We start from the raw sequence: 14,432 nt of genomic DNA on the forward strand, positions 1-14,432 counted from the left end.
AGATGGGTAGAGGAAGAGATGATGGGTGGAGGACTTACAGGTGGACGGACTGAAGAGATGGACGGCTGGGTGGGTGAGATGACAAACTGGGTTAATGGATGGGTAGTCGGAAGAAGGAATGTTTGAAAGGACAAACGGGTGGATAGATGGACAATTCGATGAAGAGATGAAATGGATGAACAGGGCTGATGGGTGGAGGAACACAAGAGACGGAGGGAGGACTGGTGGTTGGATAGAGTCGGAAGAAGAGATGGATGGGTGGGGTCAGAAGAGAGAGATTGGAGGGACAGGTGATGGGCTGATGGACAGTCTAAGGGATGGATGGAGGGAAGAATGATGGAGGGCTGTTGGAGGGATGGACAAACAAGATGGATGGAGGGTTGATAGTTGGAAGAAGAGAGGGTGGATGCAGGAAGGGCTGATGGACAGCTGGAAGGAATGGCCGGCTGGAGGACTGACGGATGGGTGGAGTCAGAAGAGATGGATGGAGGCTGATGGATTGATGGGCAATCACCCATTTAACGTTCAGTGAGTATACTAGGTATTGGGGGGGGGGTGGGTGCATAACTGATGGATGGTCAAACGGACGATGGAGGGATGCACAGTGGGAAAAAGGATGGCTGGAGAGAGGGCTGATGATTGGGTGGCCAAACGGGATCGATGGGGGGATGGCCAACTGGAGGGAGGATGGGGGGAGGGACAGCCTTTCCACCCCCCACCACCAAGTGCCCTCCCTCTGAGATTTCGGGGAGGGGGCTGCACTGCGCTCCACGTGGTCACTGACAAGGGGCAGGGGCCCCGCTTGTCGCCCCCACGCTTCGGAAGGCTTTGGGGTAGCCCCGTGAGTCGGGGGCGGCGAGGGCGGAGGAGGCCGGATCATCCGCTCGTCGGCCCCCGCGGGGGACACGGCGCGGCGCCCGGCTGGTTGGGGCCCCTGCGTGGGAGGGCAGCGCCTCCTCCGTCTGGTCCGCCCCGTGGGACGGTGAGCGCTTTCCTGCGGGCGCCTAATTAGTGCGCGGGCCGGGACTCTGCGGAACAATTCCACTCCCCCTCGCATCACCACACGCGCCAAACAACTTTCGACCAATCGCAGCGGTCCCCGCCGGGCCCCCAACTCTCCAACCAATCACAAAGGGAGCGTGTCGAGTTGGCCAATGGGGAATATTTTCCCTCCCGCACTCCCCGGGACTCGCCAACAAGCGACTTAAAGCGGCCCCTGTGAGGTCAGCCAATGGGATGAGGCCCTCGGCCTCGGGCGCGCCCCTTTTCGCTTTCGTCACGAAGATTTTCCATTCTTCGGGTTAATGAAAGCCTCGTCCTAGTCCCTAACCAATTCTCACGCCCTCGGAAATTCAGCCAATGGGAGCTCGGCTCGCCCCCTCCGCCCCCGGCACGCCGCCGAAGGCCGACCAATCGGAGCCCGGCCTCCGCGCGTTCTAGGCGGTCCGGCCAATGGCGGCGCGGCTCCGGCCCGGGGCAGAGCGCCCGCTCGGCGCACCGTGACCAAGGTAACGCGGCGGGACCCTGAGAGGGAGGCTGCGGCGGCGGCGGCAGCGGCAGCGGCGGCGGCCGAGAAGCCGGTCCGGGGTCGGGCTCCGGGAGGCGGGGAGGTGCGCGCAGCGGCCCGGGGCGGTCGCGGTCGCGGTCGCGGCGGTGCGGAGCGGGGCGGGCGGCTGGGCCGGGGGAGAGCCCCGCGGGCGGCCTCCATATGAGGGCCCGGGGCAGGACGGCGCCATGAGCTGCCCGGGGCCGGCGGGCGGGCCGAGCCTCCAGGCCCCGGGCGGCCTGGGCCGGCAGCGGGGGGCGGCGGCGCCGCTGCCGCCCAGCCCCGAGCCACCCGCGGGGCTCCTGGAGGTGGGCCCCGCGCCCGTGGTGGTGCTGCCGCCCGCGGTCCCGGGAGCGCCCGAGCTGCAGAAGCGCGTGCTGGACCTGGAGAAGAGCCTGCAGTTCGTGCAGCAGCAGCACGCCGACACTCTGCTGAGCCTGCACGCCGAGGTGGACCGGCTGCGCCGGGACAACCGCGGTGAGCCCGACGGGGCGCCCAGCCGGGAGGGGGAGCCAGGTCCCCGGAGCCAGCTGCGCGTGCGCCGCACGGCCCCGCCCCGGTGGGCTGCGAGCTTCTGGAGGGCGGGGGCCGCCTCCCGTCATCCCCCCCCCCCCAAAATGCGGCTCAGCGCGCCCGGGGCTCAGGTGGCAGACCCCTCCCCCCCCAGACAATTAGAGCGCCGCCCCCAGCCCCGTATGGCAACTAAGGGGGGAGGGGGGAGCGGAAGGTGGGGGGGGAACCGCTGGGAGGCCAGAGTAGAGGGCCCAGGGCCCGCCTGGGGGGAACACGGGGCGCCTCCCGAGGCGCTGCTCTCCCTGGGCCCGCCCTCTCGCCCAGCCCTTGGAAGGCGTCGCCGAGCCGGGGTGTTAGACTCTGGGGGGGGGGGCGACAAGAGGGACAGAAGATCCCCCTCTGCTTGATTTCAGATCTTCACTATAAACTCATAATGAATCAGAAGCTGCAGCGGAAAGGTAGGGGGCGCTTAGTGGCCTGGATCCAGGGAGGGGGGGCCGGGAGCACCCCCCTGCTCCTCAGCCCAGCTGGGTCGGGGGGAGGCCCAAGGCCCCAGCCCGGTCCCGGGCGGCCAGGGAGAAACTTGGGTTCCGGAGGGGGAGAGGCGCTGGCGGGGCGCGAGGGGCTGGGCGGCCGAGTGCCCCTGAGCCTGGGGCTCCCTGGCTTGTCCCTGCCCGCCAGCTGCCTGCGCCCGCCCCTGCCGAGAGGCAGCAGGATTCGAACTCAGGACTCCAGGGGCTGTTAAATAACACGCAGAAAAAGGGCGGGGGCAGGTGAGGGAGAGCGCCCACTTGGGGGCTTCGAACGTCTGATCTTGGGGCAGGGGGTGCGTCTGGGGAGCGTCTGGGGAACGTCCAGGGTCTGGACTCACTTGGGGGCTGAAGCCGCTTTGATCCCCCTCCTCCCCTTTCTTGTCCCCTTCAGTGTTTCTCATTCTTCCCATCTCCTCCTTCTCCTTCCCCTTCTCTCCATTTTTCCTTTCTTCCTGTCTGTCCCCCTCATCTCCCCCATCTCTTTCTCATCCTCTCCTCCCCCATCTTTCTCCTCCCTTCCTCTTCTCCATTTCTTTCTTTTTCCTCTTCTCCCTTCTCCATTTTTCTTTTTCCTCTTTTCCCCCCCTTTCTCCTTCCTTTTCCCTCATCTCTTTCTCTTCTCCCTATCTTTCTCCTCCTCTCCTTTCTTCCCTTTCTTTCTCTCTCCCCATTTTTCTTTCTCCTCCCCCATCTTTCTTCTCCTAACTTCTCCCCATCTCTTTCTCTTCCCTTCTCCCCATCTTTCTCCTCCCTTCCCCCATCTTTCTCTTCCCTTCTCCCCTTTCTTTCTCCTCTCTCCCTCCTTTTTCCCCTTCTCCCCATTTTTCTCCATTCCTCCATCTTTCTCTTCCCCTCATTCCTCCTTCCCTTCTTTTTCTCCTCTCCCGTCTTTTTCTCCTCTCCTCCCTTCTCCCCCATATCTTTCTCTTCCCTTCTCCCCTTTCGTTCTCCTCTCTCTCCTTCCTTTCTCCTCTTCCCCCATTCCTTCTCCATCCTCCCCATCTCTTTCTCTTCCCCTCATCCCTTCTCCCCCTTCTCTTTCTCCTCTCCCCATCTCTTTTTCTCCTCTCCCCGTCTCTTTTTCTCCTCTCCTCCCTTCTCCCCCATCTCCTCTTCTCCTCCCTTCTGCCCCACTACTTTCTCTTCCCTTCTCCCCATCTTTCTCTTTCTCCTCCTCTTCCTCTCCCCTCTCTATTACCTGTTTTTTCTGAACTATTCTAACACTTCCCCATCACTGAAGACAAAGACTGTTTTGTCTTCCTCTTTACCATCTCCATACCCAGCATGCACTGGGCCTTGACTCACGGTAGATGCTCCATGTTTGTCAGAAACAAAGTGGGAGCTTTTTCCGCGGGAAGTTGCAGAAAACCAGACTCCTTGCACCCGAGCCGTATCGGAGCTGAATGGGGCGCGCTGGGCAGGATGCCTTTGGTCCCCGAAGCTCTGGAGGCGACTCCTGCTCGGGCACAGACCGTCTGAAGGCCCTTCGCCCTCTGCAGGTCTCACCGGTGTGAGGACGACTTTATGGGGGGAGGGGGGCTCCGAGGCCCTCAGAAGCGACACGCTGGTCGCCGTCCTTAGCGAGCCTCGGAAGTGTTCTTCCACGTGTCGTCTCCTTTGAGCCTCACGGCAATTATGGGAGATGGGGCTGTTGTTAGCTTCATTTTACAGATGAGGAAACTGAGGCAGGGGTCAGACGGCTTACAGAATCGGTAACGTCTGAGGCTGTACTTGAACTCCGGCCCACCTGGCCTCCACACGTTCACACTGGGTCAGAGGGTTGAGCTGGGCGGGTCCTGGAAGGGCTTTCAGGGGAGGCCGCCGTCAGAGCCCCCCAGGAATAGAAAATATCCTGTAGTCCCCCTCTAAGCTCCTCCATTTTACCAAGAAGGCCCAGAGTGCAGTGCTTTGGGCAGGACCCCACTGCAAATTAGCAGCAGAGCTCGGGACATCTCGGCCATTCTCATTCCCAGCCCAGGGGCCTCTTGGGTCTCCCTGGGAGCGGGGAAGCGGGGAATGAACGGCCAGGCACTCGTCCTACAGAGAAGTCCTCACGGCAACCGGCGAGGGCCGTTACCATCCCCATTTTACATTTGAGGAAACTGAGGCGAGCAAAGCCGAAGGGCGAAGTCACTTGCCTGGGTCCCACAGTTAACTGAACTCGGGTCTTGCTGCTTGTAGGCCCGGCTGCCGTAGCCTGCCTCGCCCTGGGCACTAACTCCTGATGTTTTCTCCTAGGTGTGACTTCTTCCAATTCCCATTTTCCCAAGTCCAACTCGGGCACGGTGCCGCCAGGTGAGTCGGAGGAAGCCGAGGGTTTGCTAGCGAGACCACAGAGTGGCTGGAGTGGCGCAGCCGTGACCCACCCGCAGTCCTGCGGGCCTGGGGAAGGGCCAGGAGCCCCCGGCAGGGCCGGACGCGGCCCTCAGAGGTCCCCTGGAGACAGAGTAGGGGAGGGCCACGAGCCCCATGGAAAAGCCCCCAGAGATAGAGAGGGAGCCCTTCCCAGGGGAGGGCCACGAGCCCACGGCAGGGCCGGACGCGGCCCAGCAGACGGGCTAGAAGGGGCATAGAGGTGAAGTCCAGTCCCCTCTTGGCCAGGGTCAGCATTCGAAGTCTGGCTGACCGCTCCCTTGAGCCCACTGTCACCCAGAAGCTGGCGTGCCCACACTCTGTCTAGGGCAGCCCTGGGAGGGGTGGGACCGGATGACCCGGAAGGGCGGACCCAGACTCTCCGGTTCTAGGCTTTGGTCACAACCAGCAAGCCGTCGTCTGGTCTGGGGGGCTAAGAACAGCAGCACTGGGTGGGTGTCGGTCAGAGCCGCCCCGCTCCTGGCAGCCACGCCTGTGAGAAGAGGCCGGGGGCTCCTCTGACCTCCGCCTCCTTGTCCGGTTGCAGGTTGCTCCAGAGCCAAGCATGCGTTTTGCTGCCCGAAGAAGCAAGAGGTGGGGGAGTCCAGAGGAGAGGAGCAGGACCCCGGCATCAGGATGGAGAAGGAGCCCGCCGGGTAGGCGCTGGCTCTGCCCACGTGGAGGGGGAGGGGAAGCGAGGCTGGGCACGGGCCACACTGGCCTCGTTCGCAGTCTCCCTCTGAACTCGGGCTCTTTGTGAGAGCCTGCGAGGGGGAGCGGAGGCGCCGTCTCCACCCCCCCAGGATTTCATCGTGAAAGGGAAGCTTGGCCGTGGCTTAGACCCATTCCGCCCGTCCGAGCCTCCTGGGAGGTGTCCTGAAGCCCGGCCTCCTTCAGCCCGTGGCCGCCTCCCCAGGGGTCTCCTCCTCGGAGGGCGAGGGCCCAGGCCTTCCTCACTCACGGAGCCTCCGCAGCCCAGGGTCCCTTCGCCGAGAGCTCTGGTCAGGGCCGAGGCCAGAACCGCGCGCCCGGCCACCCGTCCTCCCCCTTCTCTGGCTGGTCTTTCGGAACCCGGATGGGAGACTTCCCGCTTAGGGGTCCCCGCCTGGGGATCCTTCCGGCTCCTGCCCCCTCCAGGGACTCGGCTGCTCCTCCCGGTCTGGATGAGGACGTCCTGGCCCTGTCCTCGTCAGCCGCCGCGCCGGGGACTCCGACACTGGACCTTCCGGCCGGTTGTGGCTGATCGTTCTCTTCTCCGTGAGACTCACGCCCTCCCTGGCCCCCCAAAGGATCGAGGCAGCTCCGGGAGCCCGGGGTTCCCTCCTCTCCAGGACTGTGACATCAGCCGGGGGCACAGGCTCGTGGTGGGCGCCCGGCCCTCCCGCCTCCTTCCTCCCTCTCTCCCATGAGCCTTCGCGTGTGGCCGTGAGTGACGTCTGACCACGGTGGTTCTCGCCGGCAGCTCGGGGTGCGTCTGCTCGCCGAGTTCACCGGCGTGGCCGGCTGCTCTCCGGGGCTCTCTCCCCGTGGGGAAGCGCTTTGCCGTTTAGGGCTCAAGGATCCTCCTCTTGGCAGTCGCCAAAGCAGTCGGGACACGGCGGCCCGGGCTTGTGGCTCCCTCCAGTGACTCGGCAAAAAGAAGCCAACGGAGGCCAGGAGCCTCACTTTTGCCCCGCGTTTTGCCGGTCGCCTCGGCTCCTTCCGGCCCTCGATCCTCTGGAGAGAACCGGCCTTGCGGCCGTCTCCGCTTCCCTGGCGTTCGGGGGCAGATGGAGATCGGAGGCGGCCGACGAGGGCCCCGTGCGCATCGGCTCTTCGGACGCGGCCGTCCTCCCTCCGCCGGGACTGCCGGAGTTCCCGACTGCCCCAAGTTTCTTCTTCGGCAGACGTCCCTGCGGAGGTTTTTGTCCCCGAGACCCTGCGCCTGCTCCTTCTGAGCTCTGACCCGCCCCTCCTGCGCTCCCGTCATTCCCGCTTCCCCTTCCAGTTTGTCACTGAGGAGCGTCAGGTCCAGGTCACAGCCATCTTTAGTTCTGTCTTGCATGGGTTGAGAGCTGCCTTTGAGGCAAAGGGGCGACGGCCGCTTTCGTTTGTCCCGGGCCGCTTTCTGACCGATCGGGGAACCGGGCCGGCCCCGAGTTGTTCCGGGCTCTGTGGCTCACAATTTGCCTTCTGGTTGGGCTTTTGGGTAGTTTTCCAGCAGACCTGCTAAAGCAGGGCAGGGGAGCCTCGGAGCCTCACAGAAGGGCCCCCGGCTCCCTGCGCCACCGCCTGGGCTCCGGACTCCCCGCCTCCCCCTGCCCCACCGAACCAGCCCCGTTCCGACGCTCTTCTGAAGTGCTTGCCCTGGAGAGGTGGTGCTCCAGACATTCGTGGGTTCTGTGACCCCAAAACCAGTCCAGAGGCTTCGTGCGCTGTTGGCTTGAGGGGAGGGTCCCAGGAAGCCATGTCTGCTCTCCGCCATCTTGGCTCTGCCCTGGTTCTAGCTCTTGAGGACGCAGGGAAGGGGGCCAGCCAGGTCCTCACGTCGAGGGGTCAGGCCGGCCGGAGCGCTCCGGGCCCGGGTCCTCTGTTTGCATTTACAGAGCCCGCCCTTAGCACGAGGCCGGCCCAGGTGCCGGCCTTCAGTCGGGCTTCTCTGTACCGCAGACGTTTTACTACCGGCTTCCTCCTTGCGTTCTTCGGTGTCTCCCACCGGCTTCCCTCTGCGGCGCGGTCCTTGGTGGTTGGACCGAGGCGGGTTCCATCTCTGGGGGGAGCCCCCCCTTTCAGTGTGGTGCCCCCACCCCACCCTTCATCAGCGTGATCCGGACCCTTCAGTCTGTCCTCGGACAGCTCGCTCTGGTGCCTCCCCCGCTTCCCGTGGACAGTTGGGAGGAAATCCCCTGGAGCACAAGGATCTGCGCCCATGTGGGGGTCTCTGTTGGAGAAGTCTGGGAAAAGCACGAGGCCTTGACTCGCCTGCTGCCCCCCACCCGCCCCCTCGGGGGCCATCTTTCCCAGCAGCCCCAGAGCCGCTGTACTCCTGGACCATGAGCAGCTGCTTCTGCCTCAGCATCCCCCGCCTTCCTCCGGACCAGCTGCGTCCTAGCGGGTTCTCGCCCCTGGGCCGTCCTTCCCTTCTGCGCCTCTGGAGTTCCTCCCCGCTGCAGGGAAGCCCCTTGTGGGTGGGATCGGGGCACTTGCTCCCCAGCTCCCATCCCTTCAGGGAGAAGCAGGCGGGAGCCGGGTGCGGGAGCCGCTCACACTCGGGGCTGGTCCATAGCATAGGGACGCCACATGATCGCCGCCCCCTCCAGCCCGCGCTTCCTCAGTTTCCTGCCACTTGTCTCATCTTGGTTTTAGTCTCAGTTCCACCTTTTTCTGCCTCCCCGACTACCTTCCTTTCCCTCCTTCCGATCAGTGGATCGATGAACGTTTGACCCCTGCACTAAGCACCACACTGCGATGGCCAGGGGCAGGCTGGGAAAAGAGAAGCCCCACGAGATGGTCCCATGGGAGCAAATGCGTGAGGCGCGCTGCGGCCGGCCGGGAGGGCCGCCGTCGGGCTCATTGGGCCGGGCCGGAGGGGCTTGTGCACGGACAGCGGGGGGCCGGGGTCACTGGCGCAGAGAGAAGCCGGTGGGGGATGGGGGGACACGTTGGGAACAAGATTGGTACTGGCAGAACCGCAGCAGGCCGGGGAGCAGGGGAGGGACGGGGTCGGGCTTTTACTTTAGGGAAATCCCTTGGGCGGCCGAGGGGAGGACAGACGGAGGGGGAGGCGGGCGGACCTGCCAATCACTGCGGTGCTCCAGGGTGAGGTGATGGAGGCACGGGGAGGAGGGGGGCGGCTGCAGAGGGCAAGCGGAGAGGCCCCGGCCCCGGCCCCGGGCAATGAGGGGGGAGGAGTGAGCCGGGGTGATTCTGGGGAGAGGGCGACGCGCTCGGATCTGGAGGGGGCGAGACGTCTGCGCGTCTCCTGGACGTCCAGGTTTGGAAATCTGGAAGTTGGAGTGTGGCAGAAACTGGGGCAGGAAACCTGGCGGTTCTGAGAGGCGCCAGCCCAGAAAGGGGCACGGAGTCCAAGGGAGCTGAGGAGATGCTGGGAGAGGCCGAGAGAAAGGGCCGGAGCCGGCGGCCCGAGCCCCGAGGAGCGGGGATGTTTGGGCCGGAGGGGGAGGAGGAGACGCCCCGCAGCCCGTGGCTGGGACTGTGTTGATGAGTTTAGGAGCCAGGCTGTAAGAGGCCCAGGCCCCGGGCGCCCGCGGCCTTTGGGAGAGAGAGGACGCGACCTTGGCGTCCTCCCCGATCTGTAAACACTGGGGGCGTCCGGGGGCCGGCCCCCTGGGGGGGAGGGGCCCGGCCCGTCTGGGAGGGGAGCTGCCCGCGGGCGCCGACCCGGGTCTCGCTCGTTCTAGGGCCGAAGCCATGGAAGCCTCGGCCGCCACGGTGACGCCCATGGTGTCCTGCCAGCCCCAGTTCAAGCACGTCCTGGGGATCACGTCGTCGCTGAAGCTGCCCCCGCACCTGCGGAAGCTCTCCACCCTGCAGCAGTGCGAGCTGGTCATCCGCCAGCTGTGGAACGCCAACCACCTGCAGGCGCAAGAGGTGAGCCCCCTCCCCCGCCCCGGGGCGCCGGCCCGGCCCCGCGCGGCCCGCCCTCAGCGGCCCCTCTCTCCCCCTCCAGCTGCAGCACCTGAAATCGGCCCTGGAAGCCGGCCCGCGACAGGCAGCCGACGGCTTCCTGGTCAACCGTTCCAAGTGAGTGAGCCGGGGCGGGAGGGCGGGCCGCGCGGGCCCGGGCCCGGGGAACGCCGCGTAATCTGCTTCTCTTTTTGTCTTTTCTCAAAAGGAGGGCATTGGGAGAAAAAAATAGTAGTCACCAGTGTGTGTTCTCTGCAGGGTCCTGTGCCAGGTACAGGGGGTGGAGAGGCAGGCCGGCCCAGCCGGGCCTGTGGGTTCCCGGTAACGGCCGTGAGGCGCAGGAGGGGGAAGCCGGGCCGCATCCGCGGATGCATCCCCGCTTCTGCCTCCCTCTGGGGGGGAGAGCTCCCCTCCAGAGGTCACAAGGATAGGACCACTCTCCTGGGGATGCAGCCTCCAGGATAGAAGGCCGCAAAGAGCCACCAGTAGACATACACAATGTGTGGGTGCAGGGTACACAGAAGGGGAAACCGAGCTCTTCCCGGGAAAGAAATTCTCTCGATGAAACCCACGGCTCTTCCCCTGGTGAGACGAGCCGGCGGGCCGCCGGCATCCAAGGGGATCCTGGCTCTGGCTTCTCCAGGCTGTTGTGGCCGAGGAGGCAGGAAGGACAGGTGGGCCCCCGGGCTCGGCCCTGGCCCAGCGGGCCCAGCACCGCGCACTCGCCGGCCGCTCTCTCCCGTTTGCCCCAGATCTCTCTTAGGGCAAACGTTTTCTCCACCCAGGCATCAGGCAGGCATGCAGTTTCCCAAAGTGGCCGATAAGAGCGCGGCGAAAAAATGGTGAGTGCGGGCTCCCCGTCCCGGGCCGCTGCGGCCGGCAGACCTCCGCCCCCTCACGAGGGCCGGGTCCGATCCCCCCTCCCGGGTCCGATCCCCCCTCCTGGGTCCGATCCCCCGGCGACGCCAGCAGAACTCCGGTTCTCACAGAGCCCCCGTGCGCGGCCCCCGAGTGACGGAGGCCCCGGGAGGGCCGTGGAGGCCGTCCCCGGGTCCGGCCGTCCAACGTCTCCTCCCCTCCTCGCCCAGCTTGATCCTCGCTCCGATACCCGGGGCAGAGAGAGCAGTCTTGCCGGCCCTGAAGCAAACCTTGAGAAATAGCTTTGCCGAAAGACAGAAGAAAATGCAGGCCATCCAGAGCCGCCGCCTGCACCGCACGGTCCTGTAGCCGGCCTGGGGAGCGGCGAGGGCGCCGCGGCCGGCCGGGGGCGAGCTTCCTCCCTGGCCCGGGTCCGACTGCCGCCGTTCTCCCCAGAACATACGTTAACAGAGATGAATTACGAGATTCCTATTTCCCTACCAGCGAGAGCTTGTTGAATTAAATCTCATTTATCTACGTTGCTCGCGTCGCATCCGAGTCACTCCGCGAGTCGCTCGAAAGCTCGGGCGTCCTCCGGGCCAGGGGCTCCCCGTGGTCTGAAGGGACCCCCGGTGACTGTTGGGGGCCGGGTCCGCCCCCACTTCCTTTCACACAGGAGTGAGGAGGGCCTCGGGTTACCCTCCAATCTGGTCCGTATCAAACCAGACACGCGCGGCTGCTCCAAACGACTCCAGTCGGGTGCGGGCCCGTGAGGTCGGGGGCGCGCCGTGGCTCAGCCGGAGCAGGGCGTGAGGAGAGGGCCGGGCCTGGCTCTCCCCGACCTTTCCCCTTGACTTCTGGGACGCAGAAGGGGGCACCGAGGAGCCCCCGAGGGGCCGGCCCTGGCACTTCCACCCGTCGCGGCCCCGGGGGATCCGGAGACGTCCCTAAGCTCCTCCTCGGCCTTCTCCCACCTTGACCTCGATCTTCCCGACCCCGCAAACGTTCTCCTGAGATGGTCTGACACGATGCACTGGCTCTCTACGTGGGGCGCCGGGTTGAGGGTCGCCTCGTGACCCCATTTGGGGGTCCCGGAGCTTTGCCTTTTCTCCGGGTCATCTTGCACTTGAGACCGAGGCGGACGGGGAACGTGATCTGTCCAAGGTCGTGCACTTGTTGGTGTCTGAGGCCCAATCTGAACTTGCTGAGTCTTCTGACCTCAGGCCGCACTCTGCCCCCTGGGGGCCCGGTTATCCCCACTGCCCTGGGGTGAGAGCTCAGGATGGAGGGGGAGGGTGGGCCCTCGGGAGGAGGCGCAGCCGAGCCAAACCCAGAGGGTTGTAGCCCATTTCTGGGCTATAGGGATCGCTGGCTGCCGGTCAGGGGGCACAAGGGTCAAGGGGCGGGGGCAAGTAAGAATCACTTTGAGTCAAACACAGGAATAAATTTATTATAATCAAAGAACAACAAATAATGTATTTATTAGTGTGTGTACAAAACGCTGCCCCTCCCCTCTAAGTCGCCGTGCCCTGAACCCCGTACCCCGCTCAGCCGCCAGGGAGGCCATGGAAGGAGGAAGCGGCGCCCGGGACCCCAAGGGCCCAAGAGCTGGGGAGAAGCCGGGCTCCCTTCTCTCCCCTCCCCCGGGAGTCCCTGACAGAACCCCTCAGCTTGTCTGAGCCCAGGAACGAATGAAGAGGAGCCGGACTCCACGGTGGCCTCCCGGGGGGAAGAGGCGTCGTGTTAGTGCCGGGCCAGGATGACCGAGCCCTGGGGCTGGGGGAGGGGGGGCAGGGGGCCAATGAGGAGGCCGGCTTTGGAGCACCTCCACGTTCCCGGCACGGACCGAACTCGGAAAAGAACAAACCCCAAGCGCTTCCTATGTGACAAGCTCCCTCCACGGGGGCCGCGGTCAGCGGGCAGAAGAGCTCCCCCTTTCCTAACAAACAGGGGTGTGGGGCCCATCCCAGAGGGGGACGGAGGGGGCACCCAGGCTGAGGACTAAGGGGACAAGGTGGGGAGGGCCCCGAGGTGCCCGGCGTAGCCCCCCCCAAACAGTTGTTCACAGACAAGGACGCAGCCCAAAGAACGGGTGGAGGTACAAAGGGGGAGGGGGGAGGGGAGGGGGTGCTCCAGGAGCAGGCCCAGCCGGCCACGGGCACCGCGGGGCTCCCCGGGCCGAGGGGCCGCTTGCCTGGGGGCCCGGGGGGCCTACGCGGCCGAGAGGCAGGCCTGCCGGATGCTCTGCGCCCACGTGTTGAGGAGCGCGGTCACCGAGTGCTTGTCGGGGAGCTGAAGCAGCTTGGAGGTCATGTACTGGTGCACGGACTGGAGGAACGGGTTGGCCTCTGCGGGGGAAGCGCAGGGGAAGGGCTGCGGGGAGGGGGACGGGGGAGCAGGGACCGCGACTGTCCCAGCCTCGGGGCTTTCCCGGGCGCCCCCAGGCCCAGAAGGCTGTTGACGCCTCTCGTGACTCTCCCCGGCTGGGCCCCTCCCCGGCCGCCCGGGCCCCGCACTCTCTCTCCATGCGCAGGGGACGCCCCGGCTCTCCCCTCCTGCCCCCCTCAAGCCCGAGACCCAGGCCTGGCCAAGTGCGCTCCTCTCTGGAGCCCCCCTCCCCCCCCCATACTCTCCAGCTCTGCTAGAGGAGGGGGTTGGCCTAGAAGCCCCTGCCCCCGGACCCCGGGCACCACGTCCTGACCCCCCTGGAGGTCGCAGGAGGAGAAGGGGAACCTGGGATGAGGGGCTCCGGCCGGCTGTGGTGACACCCCCCCCCCCAAAATGGTTTTAACATCATGAGCCTCCTCTCCAGCCCTTCCCTTTCCCGCCCGTCTGTGCCCCCGCTGAACTGCAGAGTCCGCGGGACGTTACGCCCGGCTGGGCTCAGAGGGCACTGGAAGGTGCCGGGGACGCCCCCCCGGGACCCCGGCCCCCCTCGCTGCTGGGCACGGACTTACCGTATTGCCAGTGCTTGTCTATCCATAGGGGGCTCTGGGCCGGGTAGTCTGCAGGGACGCTGAGCTCCAACGGGGGGACGCTGGGGAGGTTCTTGTCATCTGCACGCAACAGAAGGCGCCGGCTGGACTCCAGCTGGCTCGGGCTGGGGCCCCCCAGGGTGGGGGGAGTTCGCCGCCCCCCTCCTCCCACCCCCCCCCCCCCCCAAGAAACCAGAGCTCTCAGGAGAGCCTCCCCTTTGTCTCATCGTGATGGGGCAAGATCCACAACAAAGCAGACTGGGGGGGAGGGGGGCGCTGACTGGATTTACACAACGTTCTCCCTTTTCTTCCATTAAAACTAAAGTTTGTTCCGAGAGGTGGGAAAAGGAGGGAGGCGTCTGGAGGGAACTCTGGGGCCCGCCCCGTGTCCCGCCCCTGAGGAAGCTGCTGCCTGGATTCAAAGCTTCCAAAATGGAGTCTTGGGGCAGCACGTCCGACCGGAGGCCGAGCTGGGGCCCTCGGAAGCGCCGGACCAACCATCATCCCGCGCAGTCCCCGCACGTTACCGCCCAAAACGAATCCTCCCACCCGCCCCCTGTGCTCCTCTGCACCAGGTGCCCCAGAAATATGGGGGCCTGGCTGAACCCCATAAATAAATGGAAAATATTTCCAGGCAGGGAAGAGGACATTTGGAGACAGGGACCCTCCCACGGGGACGCGCGGCCCGCTGCGATTTCAGCCCGATGCGGCGGGGCCGGGCCTTCTTCTCCCTCCCCTCCTTCCTCCTCAGGGAGCACACAACCAGGGCCTGGGGAGGACTCACCCAGCTTACAGATGAGATGCACAGTGCCATTGTTACTGCAGTGAGAGGGGTTCAGATTCACCAAGAACTTGGGGTTCAGCCGGGCCACTTCTCCTTGTAACACGTTTGGGATCGTCTGCTTTTCGTCGTCCTCGTATTTCCGCTTCCGAGGGGAGATGACCGGAGCTCTGGGGGGGAGTCCGTTCCCATTACTGGCCAGGAGAAGCCCCCCCGCTCCCCACCGCTCCCCCCCGGCCCCGGCCCAA

At 65.3% G+C, this 14,432-nt stretch overlaps 2 protein-coding genes across 2 annotated transcripts in view; one reads left to right on the plus strand and one right to left on the minus strand.

The window, feature by feature from the left end:
- The first annotated feature begins 1,514 nt into the window (after positions 1-1,514).
- LOC127545807 (coiled-coil domain-containing protein 74A-like) lies at positions 1,515-10,965 on the plus strand. Its single transcript, XM_051973319.1, has 11 exons — positions 1,515-2,023; positions 2,473-2,517; positions 3,921-4,091; positions 4,831-4,887; positions 5,492-5,600; positions 9,345-9,534; positions 9,614-9,687; positions 9,779-9,841; positions 10,083-10,244; positions 10,356-10,412; positions 10,659-10,965. Exons 1-11 carry the CDS (start codon positions 1,735-1,737, stop codon positions 10,795-10,797), a joined length of 1,356 nt encoding a protein of 451 aa, XP_051829279.1. The 5' UTR covers positions 1,515-1,734; the 3' UTR covers positions 10,798-10,965.
- Positions 10,966-11,857: 892 nt separating this feature from the next.
- The window catches only part of MED15 (mediator complex subunit 15), a 67,357-nt gene continuing 64,782 nt past the window's right edge, over positions 11,858-14,432 (minus strand). The window contains exons 15-17 of the mRNA XM_051973318.1: positions 14,188-14,354; positions 13,386-13,484; positions 11,858-12,776 (exon numbers count right to left, since the gene is read on the minus strand). Coding sequence (XP_051829278.1) covers positions 12,640-12,776; positions 13,386-13,484; positions 14,188-14,354 — 403 coding nt within the window. The 3' untranslated portion in view covers positions 11,858-12,639. The remainder of the gene's footprint in view (positions 12,777-13,385; positions 13,485-14,187; positions 14,355-14,432) is intronic.

Source organism: Antechinus flavipes, chromosome 1, assembly GCF_016432865.1.
Source record: "Antechinus flavipes isolate AdamAnt ecotype Samford, QLD, Australia chromosome 1, AdamAnt_v2, whole genome shotgun sequence".
In the NCBI taxonomy this organism is placed as follows: Eukaryota; Metazoa; Chordata; class Mammalia; order Dasyuromorphia; family Dasyuridae; genus Antechinus; species Antechinus flavipes.